Consider the following 14,350-nt stretch of genomic DNA (forward strand, 5'->3'; position numbering starts at 1 on the left):
TTTTGGTCCTTCAGCTAGCTATGGATTCTGGGAAGAAGAAGGTGGGCGTGTTTAATTGGCCTTGTTGACGTCACCCCGTCTCTGCTCCTCCCCGTCGCAGGCATCGCAGTTAATAACAGGAAGGTAGCACCGCCGCCATCTTTGAGAACCTTCACGGGCTGTTAGGAGTGGGAAGTTAGCCGGCGAGCTACATTTTTAAAACGCACGAACTTCCTCCCAGTACGTCTACATTCATAGAGATAATTTGTTGCTAATTACTTAACGTTTTCCGAAAATGAGTGATATTGAGGATGGCAACTTTGGAGGACGCGTAAGTATTCTAGCTGCGTTGACGCATTTGCTTTCTTTCAGGTTCTCTTGTCTTTTTTCTTTCACTTCTTATTCTCTCCCACGGCTAAATAGCAGTAGCAAGCTAGCGTCTCATGAGTGGGTTAATATGGCTAGGCTACTTGCACAGCGGATAGCTGCTGATGCGACAGACTAGGTTACGTGACTCATATTGCCTACTGACTAGATGGTTATATTTGTTTGCCGTGTATAAATGAGTATAGTCTAGCCTAATATTAGCATGGCAACAGTGCGCGTCAGTTAATTTCTTTCCCAGCCACTTGACGCCGAAACGAGGTAAACGCACCGTAAAATATAGCTAGCTTAGCTGGTAGCTAGCTAGATCTAGTAACGTTTGCAGCTGAAGTGCGTTAGCCTACAATAATAATATGAATAATTATTTGCTTGTCCGTTTGGACGTATGTAGCTGGGCAACGTTAACGTAGTCAGCCAGTGGGGCATTGCATCATTAGGTAATTGCGTTGTTATTGTTTTACTTTCACTGTAAACGGATCTGAGCCGCATTTAAGTCGCCAGAAACCCAGCTGAATGGTAGCTCGCTGATATCTATCAAAATTATGGACAGTTACCAGCTCTTTCCGATAATCGCAATAATAAGTCGGCGTACTGTTAATGATCATATGTCCGCCCCGGTAGTTACACCTGTAGTCTACGGTAACGTTGGACAAAGGTTCACTTCCATGCCCTCAGTAAGCTACACCAGCTAGCTATACAATACAAAGGTTGCGTTCTGTATTTGCGCTCTGTTTATAAAATATAATATTATTATGACATGTTTTTTGTGATTATAATATATTAGCTGGGCATACTTAGTGTCGCGGAGGGGGGACTTGCTTAACCATGAAAGCAAAGGGGCAGGCTAGCGTTTGTTAGGCCGAGCTGTTGTATTGTACAGTACCGTTCGCCAGTTTCATCAAACCCTAGGATTTCACGGTCGTTGCGTGGGGCATCGTTGTTTCAAAGCCTGCAAATTTCGGTTTATTTTCTTTCTGCTTTGCTTTTTCAACTTTTAGCCATTCTATTTCACAGATGACTCTATTATTGTGTAATGTCATGCAACGACAACCACAATTTATTTAAAATAAATAGAAGTGACATTTTTCTACGTTTTCTATAATTGGGGGGTTAGTTTATTCGTGCAGCCTGTGGATTTTGGTGGTAGACCTAACCTGCCGATTCATTTATTTATAATGTAAGGATAAAAACGAAATCTGCTGAACAGTAGCAAACTTTTTGTAATATTTAGATCTACACAACAGTTTTCCTTTCACTTTTCCAAATTTCATGTGCTTAATTGTACTGAATGTTCTTTTTTCATTAAGGTTATTGGTCGTGAAGGAATTGAAGAGTTTTATCCAAGAATGTGGAAGAATGTTCAAGATAAAAGAAGGCTAATGAAAATGATGTTTACAGATCAGAAAAATAAAAGTGTGGAGGGAACAGAACGGAAGAATGTTGAGATAGAAGCACGCGCGTTGTTGTCTAAAACCGCACGAGAGAAAAAAAAATGAGCTGGTGTTTTCAATGGGGGGAAGAATGCCTGGAATAAGAAAAATGAAAAAAGCGGGAAAAACGAACAGAAGAAAAGAACGGAAGAACGGTAGAAAGCCTCAGAGAAGTAGCGTTAAAAGAATCTGGAAGAATGAGTGTGTCCTAGGCTAAGTAAATACATGGTATATGTTCCCAGTGTCTGTAATTCTCTATGTAGTCTAAACATGCATGTGCCAGTATCTGTGGCCCGCTGGAATTGGGACTTGTTGTATTACAGGGAATTGTTTGATGATTGTTTTTTTGCTATTATTAATACCCATTTTTAAGCAGTAGAGGGGTAATTGTGAGTGAGCTGGCAGTGTCTAACCCTTTCCTCTGCAGCACACACGCGCGTGTGGCGTGTCTGTGGGTTAGTTGAGGTGTGTTTTGTTACCCCCCCCCCCTCGCCGGGTTGGATTGGTTTTCACACGTTCCTGTGACACTAGGAGTCCCGCTCACCGTCCAAATCGGACGGCGGTAGCCCCGCCCACGCCAAGTCAGAGAGCCGCTCGGCGTCGCCCAGTCCGTCCCGGGCCTCCAAGCACACGGAGTCCCGCTCCAGATCCCGGTCCAAGTCCCGGTGAGACGGCCATGTGTGTGTGTGTGTGTGTGTGTGTGTGTGTGTGTGCGCGCGCGCGCGTGTGTGTGTGCACGCGCGCGTGTGTGTGTGTGTGTGTGTGTGTGGTGCACGTACCGTAATGTGTGTGCTATTTACTATCGCACGTGTATGATTTACTTTACACCGTGTGTATGCTTTACAGTGTGCGTATGATTTACTTTACAGTGTGTGTATGATTTAATGCAGCATGTGTATGATTTACTATAGTGTGTATATGATTTACAGTAGTGTGTGATGTACTGTAGTGTATGATTCACTGTAGTGTGTGATTTACTGCAGCGCGTGTATGATTTACTTTACAGTGTGTGTATGCTTTACTTTCCAGTGTGTGTGTGATTTACTGTAGAGTATGTATGATTTACTTTACAGTGTGTATATGCTTTACTTTACAGTGTGCGTATGATTTACTTTAGTATGTGTATGATTTACTGCACGGTGTGTATGATTTACTTTAGTGTGTGTCTAATTTACTCCGTCTCCCTCTCTGGAGGTCCCACTCACGCCGGCGTTCCCATCGGCGCTACAGTCGTTCGCGCTCCCATTCCCACCGGAAGAAGTCCCGCTCGCGCTCCTACAGCCCCGACTACCGCCGCAGGAAGAGCCAGAGCACCTCGCCCATGTCCAACCGCCGCCGCCACACCAGCAGCAGGGTCAGTAGCCCCGCCCCTGAGCGGACACGCCCCCTGTGGCTGACTGTAGCCCCGCCCCTGAGCGGACACGCCCCCTGTGGCTGACTGTAGCCCCGCCCCTGAGCGGACACGCCCCCTGTGGCTGACTGTAGCCCCGCCCCTGAGCGGACACGCCCCCTGTGGCTGACTGTAGCCCAGTCCCTGAGCGGACACGCCCCCTGTGGCTGACTGTAGCCTTGCCCCTGAGTGGACACGCCCCCTGTGGCTGACTGTAGCCCGCCCCTGAGCGGACACGCCCCCTGTGGCTGACTGTAGCCCCACCTCCAACAGACACACACTTTGGAGTGGACTGCAGCCCCGCCCTCGTGCAGACACACCCCATGTAGCCCTGCCCCCTTTAGCGGACTGTAGCATGGTTCTGGCCGGCGGTGGGCGGTCCCTGTCGGCTCTGAGCGCGTGCACGCTGGGATTGGGTGGCCACTGGAGTGGGAGGGGCATGTTGTGTTGTGGGTGTGTGCCCTGACCTGTGTAAAATGGGGTCCGTTGCTGGTGTCATGCCTGACGATGATGATGATGATGGTTTTCCTGCTGGAGGGAACGCCATGTGGTGGACGTTTTTAATAACCCCTTTAACTCTCACCCCCCTGTTTGTGCCAACAGAACAGATTCAGCCATGATTCGAAAAAAGAAACATACAGTCATGGTGATGCCAGGGTACGTGTCCATCTCTCAACCGTCTAGTGCTGCAGGACTGAGTACACAGACACACACACGCACACTCACGAGCGAGCACGCACGCACACACACACACGTGCATGTATACACGTACACATTAACCCAAGTACAAACGCACACATACACATTCATGCATGTACACACACATTCACGCATGTACAGGCACACACGCCTACATACATACACACACAAGTGCAAATGCTCAAGTACACACACGTGTGCATACATATACACACACAAGGGTGTGTACATGTGCATAAACACACACAGCAGCAGCTGGTGATGGGGGTGGGGTAGGAGTTGTTATTCTGTGATGAATGTGTTCAGTCCATGCTGATCTGTAATCCTGTCCTTTTTGTTCTTTGTAAAAAAACAAAAAAGGGGTTATTAAAACTGTCATACAGTTAACCCATGCTACCATTAGTAACACTGGAGTAGCAGGGTATGCTAGCATTAGTAGCAGTTAACCTCTAAAGCTGTAGGGCATGCTAGCATTAGCAGCGCGTTGCTGCTGTGGGGTGTTGTGTGTCTGTGAGGATGTGTGTGCATGCGTGTGGTTGGAAGTGTTTGGATGGTACCGTTGCTAGCGTCTCTGGCTAGCAGGTCTGCAGAGAGGCTTGGAGTCAGTGCTGTGTGACTGTGTGTCTGGAGTCACATCAGGAAATGTGGCCTTCTTCATGTTGGAGAGTAGCCAATCACTCTCAAGCCTGTGAAACACACCCACTTCTGTGACCAATCACACTCATGCCAGTGACACCTCTAGAACATTGTTGGCAGGAGCGTTCTTTAATGATACAGGATGTGGTAGTAAACGTCCAGGCTTATGGGGCTGTGTGAGATGCTTCCAGGAAGAAAAAACATCCCTGCTGTTATCTATCAGGTGTTGGGGTGATCCATGTGATCATGTGATGTGTTTTTGTCAATCACATGAAGACTGCACCCTTGCTGCTGACCTTGCTGCTATTAACACCCAATACTTAACAGTGGTGATTTTATTTTCTCTGCTGCATCAAGGACAGAAGACAAAAAGACGCCACATGGTGGCGATAAACGTTACTGCATTTGACGGTTATTGTTGCGATAACGCCCAGCACTGATTTGATGTTTATTGGTATCTGAGCTGCATGTTGATTGGTCGATGCTCGTCCTGAGGTGCATGTTGATTGGTCGGTGCTCGTCCTGAGCTGCACGTTGATTGGTCAGTGCTCGTCCTGAGCTGCATGTTGATTGGACAGTGCTCGTCCTGAGCTGCGTGTCGATTGGTCAGTGCTGGCATTGGCGTGTGGATCGAGGGTTTGTTTTCAGGTCTTGAGCTGTGCACCCCCACCCCCTCCCCCCTCAGGCGAATCCGGACCCCAACACCTGCCTGGGTGTGTTTGGGCTGAGCCTGTACACCACGGAGCGGGACCTGCGCGAGGTGTTCTCCCGCCACGGGCCGCTGGCCGGCGTGAACGTGGTGTACGACCAGCGCACCGGCCGCTCCCGCGGCTTCGCCTTCGTCTACTTCGAGAGGATCGACGACGCCAAGGAGGTGGGTCGCCCAGAACCGCCGCGACCCGTTCACTGGGCTCGTCCTGCTGCTCTGTGTCCCTCGGTTCGGGTCCCCCATTACTGCTTGGAGTATGATTTTGGAAATTTTGCACAAAAACCTCATTTTAAGTGAAGTAGAGATAGAAGTAGAGATTTCATGTCCAGCCAGTGCTGGTGTGAAGATGTGGCAGCTTGTCTGAATGAACTTTTTAAGAAGGACGCTTCTGGTCACCGCCCCGGTGCCGCTGAGAAAGGAAGTCCGTGTGCGATCGTTTGGGTGTCGTGTGCGCTAACGTCCACCAGATGGCAGTGTGGCGCATGCCTGGTCTCGCCTGGTCATGGAGTCTGGAGGGTTCTGCTTTTTTGTTCAGTCAAACGCCTCCATACCTGTTGTTATAATTACACCTGAAGCAGCTTAAAAAGAGAGCGTTCATTTGTGCTGAAATGTGTGTGACAATGCTGGAGCCTCTTGTTCAGCCATTTTGGAGGATTATCACTCTGACCTGTGCGGCTGCTCAAAGAAAAGGGGGCAGATTACATTCCATTCCATTACATTACAGGCGTTTAGCAGACGCTCACAACTTTTACATGGCATTTTACATTGCATCCATTTATACAGCTGGATATATACTGAAGCAATTTCGGTTAAGTGTTAACCGTGTTAAGTACCTTGCTCAAGGGTACAACAGCAGTGTCCTACCCGGGAATCGAACCTGCGACCTTTAGGTTACAAGCCCAGTTCCTTACCCAGTGTGCTACACTCACGTCCTGCGTCCATTACCCGATAGGTACACGATATGTTGAGTCTTAAGAGCTTAAGGGCATGTAGGCGATCTTTCTTTCTTTTTTTTCTTTAGTCATACGTGATGCAGTAATAATAACCTAAGAGGACGCGTGATGCACTAAGATGAACAGCACTGATTATCTATTGGCTGCAGAAAAGGCAATCAGCAGCAAGGCCTTGCAACTTCCATGTGATACAGGAACACTTAGCATGATCGTACTGAAGCTGTACTTGCTGCTGATTGGCTGTCTTTTCAACAGCCAATAGATAACAATGGTAAAAAAAATGCGATATATCGTGCGGCCCTGTGACTGCTGCTGTGAGATGCATTGTGGGATTGAGCGCTGATGTCACACCCGTTTCCCAGGCAATGGAGCGGGCCAATGGGATGGAGCTGGATGGGAGGCGTATCCGGGTGGATTACTCCATCACGAAACGGCCACACACCCCCACACCCGGCATCTACATGGGACGTCCCACACAGTGAGTATGCCCAGTGTACTGGGGTAGGGTAGCTGCGTGTGTGTGAGTGTGTTTGAGTGCGAGTGTGTGTGCGCTCCCCTGTGTGTGTGTGTGTGTGTGTGTGTGTGAGTGTGTTCCCGTGTGTGTGTGTGTGCACGCGTGTGTGTGGTCCCCTGTGTGTGTGTGTGTGTGTGTGCACGCGTGTGTGAGTGTGAGTGTGTGTGCGCATGTGTGAGTGTGTGTGTGTGTGTGTGTGAGTGAGTGAGTGAGTGTGTGCGCGCGCGCGTGTGAGTGAGTGCGTGTGAGTGTGTGAGTGTGCGTGTGTGTGAGTGTGTGCGCGTGTGTGTGAGTGTGCGTGTGTGTGAGTGTGTGTGTGTGTGTGAGTGTGCGTGTGTGTGCGTGTGTGTGAGTGTGTGAGTGTGTGTGCGCATGTGTGAGTGAGTGAGTGTGTGCGTGAGTGTGTGTGCATGTGTGTGTGTGAGTGTGTGTGCATGTGTGTGTGTGTGTGTGTGCGCATGTGTGAGTGTGAGTGTGTGTGTGTGTGTGTGTGTGCGCGCGCATGTGTGTGTGTGAGTGTGTGTGTGTGTGTGTGTGTGTGTGCGCGTGTGTGTGTGCGCATGTGTGAGTGTGTGCGCGTGTGTGTGTGCGCATGTGTGTGTGTAACACTCCTCTCTCCCTCCTGCAGTAATGGCGGTGGGGGGGGCAGCGGTGGCAGCAGCAGTGGGGGGAGGAGGCGGGACTCGTACTACGACCGAGGCTATGATCGGTATGACCGCTACGACGAGTACGACTACAGGTACAGGTGAGCCCCGCGCGCCGACGCGCACCTGGACACGCACCTGGCCCCTCCCCCAGACCCCCACGGGTGCATTTAACGCTCCTCTCTCCTCACAGCCGGAGGCGTTCCCCGTCCCCCTACTACAGCCGCTACAGATCCCGCTCGCGATCGCGGTCCTACAGCCCCCGTGAGTACTGTGCTACACGCTAACTACGCACTGCTACAACACGCTAACTACGCACTGCCACAACATGCTAACTACGCACTGCTGCGACATGCTAAATATACAACGCTCTACATGCTAACTACGCACTGCTACAACATGCTAACTACGCACTGCTGTGACACGGTAAATATACAACGCTCTACATGCTAACTATGCACTGCTGTGACACGGTAAATATACAACGCTCTACATGCTAACTACGCACTGCTGTGACACGGTAAATATACAACGCTCTACATGCTAACTACGCACTGCTGTGACACGATAAATATACAACGCTCTACATGCTAACTACGCACTGCTGTGACACGGAAAAATATACAACGCTCTACATGCTAACTACGCACTGCTGTGACACGGTAAATATACAACGCTCTACATGCTAACTACCCACTGCTGTGACACGGTAAATATACAACGCTCTACACGCTGACTACACACTGATCAGCTGCTGAACTTGTTTCTGAAATCCACTCCCTTTTCCTCCCTCTGCAGGACGATACTGAGGGACCCTCCCCAAGGCACAGTCCCGAAAGTCACATGTTTTTCTCCTTTTGGATCTTCAAAGAAAATGTTTTTTAAAAAAATTCACAAACTTAATTTTTATTTTATTTTTGCCATTGTTTATCTGGCCAGAGATGTATTAGCTTGCCGACGGACGGCATTGTTGTTTTCCAAACCACAGGTGAAAGATTCCAGGTGGAGAATGTTTGTTTACCATTTTAATTTCCTTCTGTGTAGAGGTCTTAATTTGTGGACTCCTCTGTAAAGCCGCGTGGAGCTGGTAGAAGCCTACCGAAAAGGAGACAGGCTTTTTTTTTGTTTTTAGTGTTTGGTGATGTGCAGATGGGGGGGGGGGGGGGGGGGGTGGTCTTAACCTGGCTGAATCATCCGCTTCATGTCCTCAAGGCTGAGGATGTCCCGGAAATCGTGCAGATTCCCACTTTGGTTGCTCTCGGACTATATATAAATATATATACATGTCGTTGTTTGGATACCTCTGAAATTCTTTTTATTTTCATAGGATGTTGGTTTCTTTTTAAGTAAAATAAAAACAAACGCAACAAAAGCCAATGTGTCGGGTGCTCATTTGATGGTGGAATGACTGCATATTGATTTGTGAATATTCCCTGGGCAGTGTACAGGGAGTGAGTGTGGTGTGATTTGTGAATATTCCCTGGGCAGTGTACAGGGAGTGAGTGTGGTGTGATTTGTGAATATTCCCTCTGCAGTGTACAGGGAGTGAGTCAAAATGTCCAACTATATGTTGCGGATCAAATATGAATCGGTATTCAGAAATGACATGGCCTATTTCTCACCTCAAATGTTTTCAGAAGCGTATTTTAGTAAACTGCGAAATATGAGAGTTTATAAACAGGCTGCCACATTTATCTGGTTTGAAAAACTTTTTGGCCCAAGCCAATCTAACCAATCACGTGCCGTTGGTTTTTCCATCGCATTAAAACGTAAATTGACAAATTTGTGGGGGGGCATCATTTTTCCCACTAGATGACTTGATTGACATCTACATGACCTAGTAGTATCTCCAAAGAGGTACTCTGACATCACTACTGGGGCAGGGCCAGAGTGGAATGCAGAAGGAATTTTACTAACATTAGAGGGCAGCACCAAGACTCTTTCTACCAAAAGGATATTCAGAAGTGTTTCGAAACAACGGCATGGGTTAAAATTATACATCATGAAGCAGGCATACGAACATGTTTACAGGTAAAAAATAAAAAGTGATCAAGGGTGTAATCCCCATCTGTTTAAGTGCCTCTTTAAACCCTGGGACCCCCACCTCCCCCCGATGGGGGGCTGCTCTCCCGGAGTCGGAAAGTTCCGGCAGGATCCGAGAGAGCGACTGACCAGGGCGCGCTAGTCTGCGGGGAATTAGCGTTAGCGCTAACCGATCAGCCGCGTGTAATCCCCAACAGCCCAGCCGATTCTAAAAGGAGGAACGAATCAGAATCCTTAGCGTCTTAATCCTCCTCAGATTGGTTTAATCCCAGTTTCAGAACAGAATCCTCCTCAGATTGGTTTCATCCCAGTTTCAGAACAGAATCCTCCTCAGATTGGTTTAATCCCAGCTTCAGAACAGAATCCTCCTCAGATTGGTTTAATCCCAGCTTCAGAACAGAATCCTCCTCAGATTGGTTTAATCCCAGTTTCAGAACAGAATCCTCCTCAGATTGGTTTAATCCCAGTTTCAGAACCGAACCCCATGACGATGAAGGGGGCGATTGTGGGGGAAATGGCGGGGCCGTTTCCATTTGTGTGGCCCATGTTCACCTGTTTGTACCTGTAATCCTTCAGCTCTACAGGTGACTGAAGCTCTGAGGTGCTTCCTTATGAAGCTGTACCTGAGACTGAAGCTCTGAGATGCTTATGAAGCTGTACCTGAGACTGAAGCTCTGAGATGCTTATGAAGCTGTACCTGAGACTGAAGCTCTGAGATGCTTATGAAACTGTACCTGAGACTGAAGCTCTGAGGTGCGTCCTTATGAAGCTGTACCTGAGACTGAAGCTCTGAGGTGCGTCCTTATGAAGCTGTACCTGAGACTGAAGCTCTGAGATGCTTATGAAGCTGTACCTGAGACTGAAGCTCTGAGATGCTTCCTTATGAAGCTGTACCTGAGACTGACGCTCTGAGGTGCTAATGAAGCTGTACCTGAGACTGAAGCTCTGAGGTGCTTATGAAGCTGTACCTGAGACTGAAGCTCTGAGGTGCTTATGAAGCTGTACCTGAGACTGAAGCTCTGAGGTGCTTATGAAGCTGTACCTGAGACTGAAGCTCTGAGGTGCGTCCTTATGAAGCTGTACCTGAGACTGAAGCTCTGAGATGCTTACGAAGCTGTACCTGAGACTGAAGCTCTGAGATGCTTATGAAGCTGTACCTGAGACTGAAGCTCTGAGATGCTTATGAAGCTGTACCTGAGACTGAAGCTCTGAGGTGCGTCCTTATGAAGCTGTACCTGAGACTGAAGCTCTGAGGTGCTTCCTTATGAAGCTGTACCTGAGACTGAAGCTCTGAGATGTTTATGAAGCTGTACCTGAGACTGAAGCTCTGAGGTGCTTCCTTATGAAGCTGTACCTGAGACTGAAGCTCTGAGGTGCTTCCTTACGAAGCTGTACCTGAGACTGAAGCTCTGAGGTGCTTCCTTATGAAGCTGTACCTGAGACTGAAGCTCTGAGGTGCTTACGAAGCTGTACCTGAGACTGAAGCTCTGAGGTGCTTCCTTACGAAGCTGTACCTGAGACTGAAGCTCTGAGATGTTTATGAAGCTGTACCTGAGACTGAAGCTCTGAGGTGCTTCCTTATGAAGCTGTACCTGAGACTGAAGCTCTGAGATGCTTATGAAGCTGTACCTGAGACTGAAGCTCTGAGGTGCTTATGAAGCTGTACCTGAGACTGAAGCTCTGAGGTGCGTCCTTATGAGCTGTACCTGAGACTGAAGCTCTGAGGTGCGTCCTTATGAAGCTGTACCTGAGACTGAAGCTCTGAGATGCTTATGAAGCTGTACCTGAGACTGAAGCTCTGAGATGCTTATGAAGCTGTACCTGAGACTGAAGCTCTGAGATGCTTATGAAGCTGTACCTGAGACTGAAGCTCTGAGGTGCTTATGAAGCTGTACCTGAGTCTGAAGCTCTGAGATGCTTATGAAGCTGTACCTGAGACTGAAGCTCTGAGATGCTTATGAAGCTGTACCTGAGACTGAAGCTCTGAGGTGCTTCCTTATGAAGCTGTACTTGCTGCTTATCCCCAGAAAAAAATAAATTTTTGTTGGGAGGGGAAACCTGTGATGGGCATGCTGGGATAGCGTGGGGTCCAGAGAACGCGAGCACAAATCGTGCCCTATCTCCATAAACCTTGACCCTTGACCCCGCAGGCATTAACAGCCATCATAGTGATGCAGCCAGCACGCAGCTCAAAGTCTAAACTGCCAAGGTTTACCACCACCGCTACGGGGAGTTTTATTGGAGCGTGGGCAAAAGTACACTACACACACAAACACACGAACACACACATAAACACAGACACTACACACACACACACACACTACACACACATAAACACACACACACATACACACACACTACACACACACACACTACACACACAAACACACACATAAACACACACACACACAAACACACACACACACACATAAACACACAATGCACACACACACACACACCACACATAAACACACAATGCACACACACACACACTACACACATAAAAACACAATGCACACACACACACTACACACATAAACACAATGCACACACACACACTACACGTATAAACACACAATGCACACACAGACACACTACACACATAAACACACAATGCACACACGTGCACACTACACACACACACACTATACATATACCCACACACACACACATTTTACACACGCATGCGCACACACACACACACACACGCATTTTATACACGCGTGCGCACACACACATGTCCACTGTGAAGCACTGTGACAGCTGGTTAATAAATGGCACTGTGCAACAGCCAAGACTGACTGATTGACTGCTCATCAAGATAAAGGGGGGAAAATGCCATAACTGCAGTCATGACTACCACATTACAGTATCCATGGCAACCTATGGCAACATTAGGGTATCCATGTGACATTGTGGCCACATTAGGGTATCCATGCCAACCCCTGAAAGAAACGCACAATGTAACACATCACACCTATAACATATCACACTCTCCTGAACATATCACACTCTCCCGAACATATCACACTCTCCCGAACATATCACACTCTCCTGAACATATCACACTCTCCTGAACATATCACACTCTCCTGAACATATCACACTCTCCTGAACATATCACACTCTCCCGAACATATCACGCTCTCCTGAACATATCACACTCTCCCGAACATATCACACTCTCCCGAACATATCACACTCTCCCGAACATATCACACTCTCCTGAACATATCACACCTTTCAGAACACATGACACCTTTCAGAATATATATAACATAGCTGTCAGTGATTCTGCAGTCAGTGATTCTGATGTCAGTGATTCTGCAATCAGAGATTCTGCAGTCGGTGATTCTGCAGTCAGTGATTCTGATGTCAGTGATTCTGCAGTCAGTGATCCTGCTGTCAGTGATTCTGCAGTCAGTGATTCTGCAGTCAGTGATCCTGCTGTCAGTGATTCTGCAGTCAGTGATTCTCCTGTGCTGAGCACTGTGGGAACTTCTCCCCACTGCAGGAATTCAGAGTTTCTCTTTCCCAGAAACACAGACACCAGCTTGTTCCACAGATCTGTGAACAGTGTGCCACTGCAGAGAGATCCGTACTGGAAAATTAGCATTAACAATTAACCATGAGTTATACAGGTGGTCCTGTGTATTATTTAGAAAAAATCCATTATTTACATATATTTTTTTATTTTTTGCTAATTTAGCAGCACTGTATCACTGGTCCATGCAAATGACTTGTGATGTCAGAGTGGAATATTTGAATAATCTGAACGTTCTGTCTGATGGACGGTGAGAATGCGACACACACGTTGGTAAGGTGTCTAGAGTAAGATACACACCCAGCAGGTAGATGAAAGATTATGTTAAAATGTACCTCCCTCATGCTTTACACAACACATATACTCCATCTTTATACACTACACATATACTCCATCTTTATACACTACACATATACTCCATCTTTATACACAACACATATAATCCATCTTTATACACGACATATATACTCCATCTTTACACACAACACATATACTCCATCTTTATACACAACATATATACTTCATCTTTACACACAACACATATACTGTATACTCCATATTTACACACAGAACCAGGTTTATTAGTGTTGGGCTAAAGTAAAAAACCTGCACCCACACCGGCCCATTTCGGGTAAGATGGACACCCCTGAGCGATCCACTCTATTCCTTCCCTTGTGTTTCACCGCTCACAGCGACGTAGAGATTCTGGGGATTTCAATTTATCGGTGAGTTGATTTTGGCACTGAATCCCTCCTGTCTCTTTGCAGTGTTTTAATGGTGATGTAAATGTGGAGTAAATATTGTGTAAATGTGGAGTGAATATGGAGTAAATGAGAGTTAAATGTGGAGTAAATATGATGTAAATGTTGGGTAAATGTGGGGCAAACATGGTGTAAATAGGGGGTAAATGTAGATTAAATGTGGTGTAAATATGGTGTAAATGTGATGTAAATGTAATGTAAATATGGTGTAAATGTGGTGTAAATATGGTGTAAATGTGGTGTAAATACGGTGTAAATGTGGTGTAAATGAGGTCCCTTCCGTTTGTCCTACCTTGTCCCCACTGTTCAGCTACAGCGCCTTTTAAAGGGCTTTGAGGATTTAATAAAATGTCCTCTGTAAAACGTACTGACATACTGCTGTGTGGGGACCAGTGTGTAAACGGTGGAGTATAAAAATGACAGACTGACATACTGCTGTGTGGGGACCAGTGTGTAAATGGTGGAGTATAAAAATGACAGACTGACATACTGCTGTGTGGGGACCAGTGTGTAAATGGTGGAGTATAAAAATGACAGACTGACATACTGCTGTGTGGGGACCAGTGTGTAAATGGTGGAGTATAAAAATGACAGACTGCTGTGTGGGGAGCAGTGTGTAAATGGTGGAGTATAAAAATGACATACTGCTGTGTGGGGACCAGTG

At 47.2% G+C, this 14,350-nt stretch overlaps 1 protein-coding gene across 4 annotated transcripts; it reads left to right on the forward strand.

The window, feature by feature from the left end:
* The first annotated feature begins 88 nt into the window (after positions 1 to 88).
* On the forward strand, positions 89 to 8,431 carry tra2a (transformer 2 alpha homolog). Of its 4 annotated transcripts, none has more exons than XM_035429088.1 (9): positions 89 to 310; positions 1,671 to 2,458; positions 3,024 to 3,147; positions 3,787 to 3,840; positions 5,204 to 5,392; positions 6,543 to 6,658; positions 7,323 to 7,439; positions 7,532 to 7,602; positions 8,137 to 8,431. In XM_035429088.1, the coding sequence occupies exons 3-9, from the start codon at positions 3,115 to 3,117 to the stop codon at positions 8,145 to 8,147; spliced, it is 591 nt and encodes a 196-aa protein (XP_035284979.1). In that variant the 5' UTR covers positions 89 to 310; positions 1,671 to 2,458; positions 3,024 to 3,114; the 3' UTR covers positions 8,148 to 8,431. The 4 variants fall into 4 exon arrangements, with proteins under 4 accessions (XP_035284979.1, XP_035284977.1, XP_035284976.1 ...); XM_035429086.1 differs by having other exon boundaries at positions 98 to 310; positions 2,325 to 2,458; positions 2,988 to 3,147; positions 7,323 to 7,433; XM_035429085.1 differs by having other exon boundaries at positions 100 to 310; positions 2,325 to 2,458; positions 2,988 to 3,147.
* The last annotated feature ends 5,919 nt before the right edge of the window (positions 8,432 to 14,350 follow it).

This window comes from Anguilla anguilla, chromosome 8 (assembly GCF_013347855.1).
Source record: "Anguilla anguilla isolate fAngAng1 chromosome 8, fAngAng1.pri, whole genome shotgun sequence".
Classification (NCBI taxonomy): Eukaryota; Metazoa; Chordata; class Actinopteri; order Anguilliformes; family Anguillidae; genus Anguilla; species Anguilla anguilla.

Coding starts and splice junctions, on each gene's coding strand:
- tra2a (XM_035429085.1), top strand. CDS start 275: ATGAGTGATATTGAGGATGGCAACTTTGGAGGACGC. Junction 3,148..3,786: donor GCCGCCACACCAGCAGCAGG/GTCAGTAGCCCC, acceptor TTGTGCCAACAG/AACAGATTCAGCCATGATTC. Junction 5,393..6,542: donor GGATCGACGACGCCAAGGAG/GTGGGTCGCCCA, acceptor CCCGTTTCCCAG/GCAATGGAGCGGGCCAATGG.